The following is a 9,212-nucleotide window of genomic DNA, read 5'->3' as shown; positions in this document are numbered from 1 at the left end:
CTCCTCTAGATGGTGCTCTTGGTTTAAATATAAAGGCTAGGGCAATAAAAATTGTGTCATTTTTCACTGCTTATTTCAACAAAGAGTGCCGTCGAGAGCATAGGTGTCAAACTCCGGTCCTCGAGGGCCGCAGTCCTGCAGGTTTTGAGAGGTTTCCCTCTTCCAACACAAGCTGAGTCCAATCAGCAGGCTTGTTACCAGGTTTATGCAGAGCTTGCTGATGAGCTGATCATATATCAGCTGTGTTGGAGAACGGAAACATCCAAAACCTCCAGGACCGGAGTTTGACACCTATGATCTAGAGCAGAGGTCCCCAACCCTGGTCCTCAGGGACCGGTATCCAGCCTGTTTTCCATGCCTCCCACAGCCAACACAGGTGATTCATATCATCAGCTAATCAGCAATCTCTGGAGAAGGCTGATAACGATCTCCACCTGTGTTGGCTGTGGGAGGCATGGAAAACAGGCTGGATGCCGGTCCCTGAGGTCCAGGGTTGGGGACCTCTGGTCTAGAGGAAAAAAAATAATAAAAATCACAAGTGTGTCATGAAGCTTCATTTGTCCATCACTAGTTTCTGGGCTCCTCTCTTCACTTTTTTTGTCAAATGTCAGCAGACTAAACAGCAGTTAACGAACGTGGCCTCTGGAATAAAAATAAAAGTCTGCAGGTGTCAAAACATGAGTACGAGATAAAAAATAATCGATTCACATGACTAATAAGACATCATTTTGGAAAACTATTTACAAGCGCGTACCATTCCAACACAGTCTAGTACTGAGAATAAATAGTGCCAAACGACACACTTCAAAGAATAAAAATTCAGGTAACTTCTGACCCAATTTAAATTTTGCATGCTCACATCAGATGTTTGCACCTTCAACAATCACATTAACATGCTTCTCTATTATGACAGTGACTGTCACAGAAAAAAAAAAAAAGGTCCCTTTTATCAAACCGCTAATAAATAGAATACCAACTGAACAATATGGCTCCACGATCGATATTAAAAGTTGATTTCTCCCCATTTGCTAAAGCAAACACAAGAAGTGGAATTTCACCTTTGTTTAAGGAATGTCAACATGAACTGCTGAAATGACATTCGAAAGCTAGCTCAGCAGCAGCGACAAAAATATTGACATTGTTGGGTCCGTTTCACAGGAATTAAATGGCCGACACCTCCCAGCTGGATGACTTGCTTTTTTTTTTGGAAAATGTGTACAAAACGCAGCAGGGGCAAGCGGTGACGTGATCATCCGCTCTTTTCAGTTTTGCCGTAGCTCAACCGGCCACATATTTGTTATTTTTGTACATTCATTTGTCTACAGCTGTGCATTGATACCATCAGCGTCCCACGAGCTGTTTTTTATTATTATTTTTTTTTACGCTGCTCAGTCCTCCGCTTTTTTCTGAGGCTTGAAGGCCTGCTTGCGGAGGTGCGCCTCGATCTCCTCCCGGAACACCAGCATTCCCAGGTAGGAGTGGGAGGCCTCGTTCATGGCTTTGGACTGGATGCACATGCGGTATTGCTCCGGGGTCAGCTCGTCGGCGCACTGCTTCTCGTGCCACAGGTGGAAGAGGCTGGACATCGGCGTGCGCACCACCACCAACTCGCTCCGGAGATATTTCCTGTATAGGTGGACGTCTTCGACGCCCCAGCCTTTCACTTCAAGATCGAAACCACCTAAGGGAGGAAAAAATGAAATGAGTGAAGTTCAGGATAAATTGACGAGTAATAAATCGAGATGTGTCCTCACCAATGCTTAAGAAATCAGAGCGATATTGACACGTCATACCGAAGCCAAAATCCCTCCAAAAACCAGCATCCTTTTTGTGAACCTATTCCAAATAGACAATTATATGTAGCTGAATATTAAACTGTAATTCATCCCCAATCAAAGGCCTTACCAACTGAAGTTCAACAGGTGGAGCCAGCTCCATATTTCCATAAACGATGGCAGGATTGTACAGACTAAACACCACTGGATAGAAGACCTTCTTGTCTATAAAACAGAAAAAAAAAAAGCGTCACGCTTACACTCAAATACACATTTCATTCAAATGAAAGACGTCGGAGCATACTTGGGTGTGCGTGGAGACGACACGTATTGAGAAAGTCCAACGTGAAATGGATGTCGACGTCGCAGAAAAACATCAGGACGTCGCCTTTGTTCCAAGCGCGCGCTCCAATATCCAGCCCCCGCCCTCGGGAAAACTCCTCATTCATCGGGATCAGGGTGTAATTAGAGAAACTCTCATCTCTGGCCCCCAAAAAAAAAAAAAAAGTGGCATTTTTCCAAATTCTTTTCATGACGATAGCTTGTTGTAAGAAAAAGGACAAACCTTGACATTGTTTCCAAAGATGACTTCACCTCTTGGAGCCCCTCTTGGCCAAAATACACCACTGTGAGGTGAACTCGCTTGTCCTGCTGTACACACACCTCCCTAAGAGAAAACAGTGTTACACTTCACTCTAACCCATTCAAACCCAAAAACGTATAAATACGTTTTTATATATATTTTGTCCTGCACTCCCAAAAACGTATGTATACGTTTTTTTTGTATGCTAGCGCATACAGAAGGCTTTGATACAGCTTCTGACATGAAGAGGTCGCTTATAGCACTGGTAGTTATTAGTGATGAGAAAAATGAAGCTTCATGAAGGGTATCGTATTAAATACAAGACATTTTGAGCCCTCTATTTCATGAGTATAATATTTTTTTGCCCATTAACGTTTATGATCTGACATGCATTGCACGGATAATCCATTAGAGGGCAGTATCACCCAGCTGATGGCTTTTTCAGCGAGCTTGCAAGATCGCCGCAATTGAGAAAGGAGAGGCGCCTATACTTATTAAGAGTGCGAAATGTTCTTTTTGATTTTTGGAAATAGTAATATGTTTGATATGTCTATTTATTATATTTTTGAGTTATAAATGTACGAATTTAAAGCATTGTGACCGGATGTGTCAAATATGACACAAATCAAAAGTCATATGTGGAAGATGATTTTCCCAAAACTTTTTTTTTATTTTTTAAGGACCAATAATATTACATGGTTCAGGCTTTATAGGGTTAAATATAAAGGATAGCGCAATGGATTATTTTTTTTATTTTTTTTTTTGCCATCTAGGAGTAAAAAAATATCAAGTGTTTCATGAAGTTTCATTTGTCCATATCTAGTGGTTATTACAACAACAACAAACAGCCAGCAGGTGGCAGCAGAGTATAAGAGATCAACCAGGGCCATGTTGCAACAAAGTCTTTGCCACAGTGTTATAATGATGAAACTTCAATGGAACTTCCTGATGGAAAAACAAAAGACTTTAAACTTTCTTTTGGTAGGTTTCATGTCTTTTTTTATAGCAATCAACAGAATATTCTGTGGACGTTGCAAAATCAGTCAAAAAAAAGTAAAACAGCCGGGGGCGAAGGGTCAATGAAAATGTCGGAGAGTGAATGAGCTAAAATACTAATAACAAGATTTAAAAAAAAAAAAGAAGCAGATAATCGAGTATCGAATGAACACGCTAGAACATGTCAGGAAGTAAAACGCTCTCACCTGAAGTTGTGTAAGAACTGTAAAAAGGTTTCGACTCTGCCCGCCAGTGGCACGATGATGTTGATAATCATTCCGGATGTGTCGACAGTCGTGCTCCTGACTTTCATGAGCGGACCGAAAGGCCTGAAGAGGGTGACGTGGCGGAAGGTGCTGGACTCCTTTTTCGTGAAGAAGAGCTCGTAAAGTGAGCCTTTGTCCCGCTCGGTCCTGTACATGCCTGCCAACACGCAATCAGTTGAAGAATGAGATTCATGGTAATAAAAAGACATTTAGTATGTTAATATGCTCAAACACAGTCAAAGTGTGTGCGAGTATTTAAGGAAATTGAATAAAAACACAACAACTTGAAAGTCGATTTGCACATGGCACAAAACATTCCAAAGGGAAAGCAAAATGGGAAATGTGTGTTGTGCCCATATTGAACAGTTTTGTGAAAAATCTATTTCCGCTCGACTATGTTGCTGGAATATTAATTAATTCATTTTTCAACATAAAGCCTATGTTTGCCTATGACAGTGTTTTCAAACATTTGTACATGGGCTGATAATTTGAATCTACAGTATGTTTACGCCTGTCAGAAAACATATGGCCAAATATAACAAAAGTTTGACATTTTCTTTATCCTCTGTAAAGAACGACTAATAAGCCTGATCAAACATATTTGCATATTTTCTGTTATGTTACAGTTTGTGCATTTTATCAGAGGTGGCAAATCCAGGTCCGGAAAGTAAAAACCCTGCCACAGTTTGGGATTTGTAGCAAGCTAGCTCCCTAGCTAGAGCCCAGGTGCTAGCTAGCTAGCATCAGGGGCTAAAGCCAAACTGTTTTTACTTTCTGGACCTGGATTTGCCACCTCTGCATTTTATGCACTGTCAATCTGAAATAATGTCCTGTTTTTGAATATTGTCATGTTAATTAGTCCTATTTATAATCATCATCATTATTATTATTATAATCTGACTCATTGATTAATGTACCAAATATGTATCGGTACTCACGACAGCGTCACCAATACCACTATCGGCTACCCTCTTGTGGCCGTTATACGATCAGGGACTAAAAACTACAATTTAGAAGGATAGAAAAATTGCCATTAATTTCATGCAATTTTAAAGGTATGGTCCGAAGCGTTTGTTTTGGCCTGTTCGGGACATTTGTGTGCGTTTCCTTTCCAGCCAAGCCACAAAGGCAAGCTACTATCAGTGGCATATGCAAATTTCACTGCGCAAATGCCCGCTCCTGATTGGTAGTCTAGTTTCACAGTCGTTCCTGGTTGGCGCGTCAGTTTTGAATGTTGTGTTTACAAATGGCAATGGAAAAAATTCAGACCATACTGTACCTTTAAGGAAATTTTTCTATATTGGTATATATAGGTCTTTCTTTAAAATTATTTTTCATTGTTTTTGGAGGGAAATTTTATGTATCAAAAGTGTCTAGTGGTATTGACGATTATTGGCTGGGTCGCTTATTGGCACCGGTATTCAGCATTTTGATGAATATCGGCATCTGCTCTTTTTTTTTTTTTTTTTTTTTTATCTGACAGCTGCTAATAGATCAATTAAAAACTGTATTAACCTCAGGAAACAATTGATTTAAATTTTCAGTTAACTTTATAAGAAATGCTGCTGAGGCTGGGAATACTCGGTGGACCACAGATATAAGTCTAAAGTAGCTTTTCATACAAATCTTACAGTGTACATGTAAAAGTTTACTGATTAGTATTTTCTAAATTTGAGTTTTACAAAAAAATCGCAATGATTGACTTATAGATTCATATCGGGATTAATCGGTATCAAATCGAATCGTGACCTATGAATCGCGATACAGATCGAATCGCAAGCTACTAGGCAATTCACACCCCTAGCCCTGAACAAAAAAAAAACGACGGTCTATCTCTAGTGACAACTCAAGAGTTCAGTATCAGTCTGAAAAAAAAGTAGTATACAGTACTATACTCTATGATGGGAAAATGAAGTGCTTGTGATATTTTTTTACTCCTCTAGATGGTGCTATCTAGGCCCATATAAAGGCTAGTGCAATGGACATTGTTTATTTTTTCACTGCTTATTTAAACAAAGAGTGCCATCTAAGGGAGTAAAAATAATAATAATCGCACAAGTGTTTCATGAAGCTTCATTTGTCTATCACTGCTATACTGCTCATGTTAAGGGTTACTGTACAGTTAGTCATCTTGCTTCATGTCACATCAGACGCTACCTTCTATGAAGTGTCCCTCTTTGTAAGCCTGCCTGTGCACGGGCACGTCATCTTCCACGCCGTCCTCCTCGTCGGGGTTGTTGATAATTTCCAGCGCGGCCTCGATGACCTCCACCAGTTCATCCCGGCGATCTTTGCGGACGGGTTTCTCCTCCGGGTGTCGCGTCAGTCCCATCTCCAGCTGGTAAACCTTCGACGAGGTGAAGCTCTCGAAAGGCACCAGCGCGTACTCGCTGGGCAGGCGCGCCCCCGTGTTGACCTCGGCCTTGTCGATCTGAGAGTGCAGGTAGTCCAGTAGATCTCCGGGTTCTTGCTCCTTGTTCTCGGCCAAGCCCTGCGCCTCGGGCAGCTCCTTCTTATCCTGCAGGAGCTTCAGCTTCTCGCTCATTTCCTGCAGCTCCTGCTTGAGCTGCGTGATCTGCCGCTTGAGACTGGCGGCGCGGTTCAGGTGGCGCTCCTCCTGCTCCTGCAGCAGGGCCTGGTAGTACTCCTTTCCGTAGGGCTCCCCCGCCATGCCGGGCAGGACCAGGCTGACGTCGGCTTGAGGGGTGCACTCCAGCAGGTAGGCGAAAAACAGCAGCACCAGCAGCAGGAGGAGGCCCAGGAAAAGCCAGCGCACCCGGCCGTGGAGCAGCAACCCCCGTCTGGGCATCGCGCTCTCATACAAGCTCCGGCTGACCAGTCGGCATTCCCTTTCCTCGCTCGCGCACTCTTTCACATCACTTTGGATCGAAATCGGCGTATGCCTTCCACGAGTAGCATTTTAGATTTTTTTTTTTGCAAGACATTTCAAGAAAACTGAGTGGTAAATCAGTTCTGGTGAGTCCAGTTGGAAGTTCTTTGGATGTTTTGGTAAAATATTCCTGTGTAAATCCATGCGATGGTTACCTATGGAGGAGGAAAGAACCATAATGAGCTTTACCATCACTGGACAATTATTAAGCACCCCACAATGAATACAATGCTCTATTATTTAATCGGTTTTAAAGGAAGGGCTGATTTCTGTCACCTACTGAGCAAGACGCAACCAGGCTGACGCCACTTACATAACACCAAAGTCAAACTACACCACAAGGCTCCAAAATTAACATTAAAAAAAAACACAGTTCTGTCAAACAGACTTAACTGTCCTGCTCCGACTGCTTAACAACAGTACAAACGTGCAACAAGCTACTTCCTGTTAAACGGTTGGTCTTTAAGAAAATAAAAGCACAAGACTCACGCATAGAAACGTGAATGTTTTTGAATTAAGGATTTATTTTAACCACTTATGATATCCAACTCAAAAGTTATATCAAGTATTCAGATTAGTAGAACTATTTTACTACTATTGTGGTTATCCCGATTAGTGAATGTACAAATACTACTGTGTCTAATAGTGCAACATTTCCAAGAGGTTTTCTATTCAGCTTTTCTCAAATTGTTTAAAGGTCAGGTCGTCTAATCAAGCCTGGACCAGAGTGGTGCAATTCTTCTAACCTGACAGTTTTGGTCGCCACCTGACCTTTCCGTAATAAATCAGTCGTACGGCAACAATGAAAAGCAGTAGGGCCGCCACCATAATTCGTATGTACAGCTTGATAAAACAATCATGGAATGTCCTTCTGTATTTTAAACTTCAAAATCAAGAGAGAAAAAACATTTTAGTCTTATTTTGACATGTTGTAAACCAACAGTTCTTTGTGGTAACTTAAACCAGTTGTTGGTTATTGGCTTGAGTTTGCGTAAGAGGCCAATTGCACACGTAGACAAACAATCACACCATCTGACATTTTTGAGTCTTAACTTGCGCAACATGATTTTTTTTGGAGGGGGGGGGTCAAGCAGGCAGAAATACAAGTCACACAACCACGATGTCAACATGCAATTTCCACACAGAAAGGAACCTCAGAAATGTCAGACAGACGAGCTGCCACAAAATGAGTACTTTGTACTCATCCCACATACATACATGTTTGTTGTAGACTACAAATTATTCATAGCTGTAGCCTGTAGGTGTAACCTGCCTCCAAACTTTAATAAGGACAACAAGCAAAGTAGATAGAATAGAATTTCAGTAAGGTCATTCATTAGCTGTACAATACATGCTGACAGTAATGACATAAAAACATATTTTAATATACATGTGAGGCAGCGTGACATGATAAATTGAACTAAAATCTGTGTTTATATATTTTTTAAATAATTCTTGCCAGTCAACAATTATTCTGAACAGTCTAAACCGGAAGTCTACCAGGTTGTGCTGTTAGCTTAGCGACATTGTGTTATCGCTACGGTTTCTAGTAATTTGTCTGTCTATAAAACGTCCCGCAAGGCAAGTTTGTCGTGCAGACCCAAATACTCACTTCATCATGTGCGAGTCCCTCGCCGTTTTTTCTTGAAGCTGGAGGTTAGAAGCGAAGCCCACAGCGACAGGCAACCTGTGTTGCAAAATGCCACGGAGCAAAAGCAAGAGTGTCTTGCCATCCACTTCCGGTCCGCACGAACCAATAGAATTCATTGATGTCACATGACACGTTGACGCTCGTGGTAATTACAAAAATATATTTATTATAGTACTTAAAATCGCCACAAAATGCACGAGTCAGTGTATTATTAACAGCAATTGTATATGCATATTAGCGGACATGTAAAATTTCCAACTCATACGCGAATTGCCCCTCGAATTCAAATTGACGAGGTGAGTTATAATGTTGGTACTGATATTTTCAGTGGTTCACTTCTTACAGAATTTAATTAGTCTGGCACAGTTAAACTATGTGAATATATTTACGTGATTGATTTATTCCAGCCTGTTTTTAATAATATGGGATAAGCGTACTGCATAACTATTTATAAGAATTACTTAATTGCAGGCATACAGTGGGGTTGAATAATTATTATTGTTTTAGCATATAGCATTGTTTAGTATAGCTTTGATTTATTTTCTGTTTTTTTGTTTTTCGTCGTTGAAACACAAACCTGCCAGATGCATGCGGCTGTTGCTGTTCGGCAATGCCAATGAAGGCGTTCTATCAATCCATTCATCCATCCATCCATCTATCCATCTATCCATCTATCCATCCATCCATTAATTATCTGAACCACTTTCCATTGTATTTTATTTTAAGGAAATATTGAAGAATATGTTTTGAAATTGTTTTGGGACAATTTAAGGAATAAATGACAGCAGCCTTTGCATTTCCTGAGAGTGCTCAGGACAAACAACGTGCCATTCTACCACTTGATTACTGAGACATTGCATTGTGACATACTGCATCACTGTGTGGTCCTCCCACAAGGGAGAATAGCAGAAGCTCCAAATAGCAGTCAAGGTAGTGCAGAGCCCCCCCACCCCCCCCCCCCCAGTCTCTGAGTGAAATCCAAGAAAAAACAAGTCCTGCAGCATCAGAAGAGCTGAGGTAAGAAAAAACAAGTCCTGCAGCCTCAGAAGAG

The 9,212-nt window shown here is 41.2% G+C and overlaps 1 protein-coding gene across 1 annotated transcript; it reads right to left on the bottom strand.

Moving 5' to 3' along the window:
- Positions 1–474: 474 nt before the first annotated feature.
- Positions 475–8,268, bottom strand: csgalnact2 (chondroitin sulfate N-acetylgalactosaminyltransferase 2). Its single transcript, XM_077582127.1, has 8 exons — positions 8,123–8,268; positions 5,778–6,665; positions 3,561–3,777; positions 2,341–2,442; positions 2,080–2,258; positions 1,906–2,000; positions 1,755–1,836; positions 475–1,681 (listed from the first exon to the last, which is right to left on the bottom strand). The coding sequence occupies exons 2-8, from the start codon at positions 6,427–6,429 to the stop codon at positions 1,389–1,391; spliced, it is 1,620 nt and encodes a 539-aa protein (XP_077438253.1). The 5' UTR covers positions 6,430–6,665; positions 8,123–8,268; the 3' UTR covers positions 475–1,388.
- Between the last annotated feature and the right edge of the window lie 944 nt (positions 8,269–9,212).

Source organism: Vanacampus margaritifer, chromosome 12 (genome assembly GCF_051991255.1).
Source record: "Vanacampus margaritifer isolate UIUO_Vmar chromosome 12, RoL_Vmar_1.0, whole genome shotgun sequence".
Taxonomy (NCBI): domain Eukaryota; kingdom Metazoa; phylum Chordata; class Actinopteri; order Syngnathiformes; family Syngnathidae; genus Vanacampus; species Vanacampus margaritifer.
The sequence above is the reverse complement of the archived record's forward strand: the minus strand, read 5'-3'. Positions and strand labels throughout refer to the sequence as shown.

Bases quoted from the DNA above. Each gene is read 5' to 3' on its own strand.
- csgalnact2 (XM_077582127.1), bottom strand. From the start codon at position 6,429: ATGCCCAGACGGGGGTTGCTGCTCCACGGCCGGGTGCGCTGGCTTTTC. The intron at 1,837-1,905 runs GTAAGGCCTTTG...TATTTGGAATAG, and splicing joins CACCTGTTGAACTTCAGTTG to GTTCACAAAAAGGATGCTGG. The intron at 1,682-1,754 runs GTGAGGACACAT...TTCCTCCCTTAG, and splicing joins CTCTGATTTCTTAAGCATTG to GTGGTTTCGATCTTGAAGTG.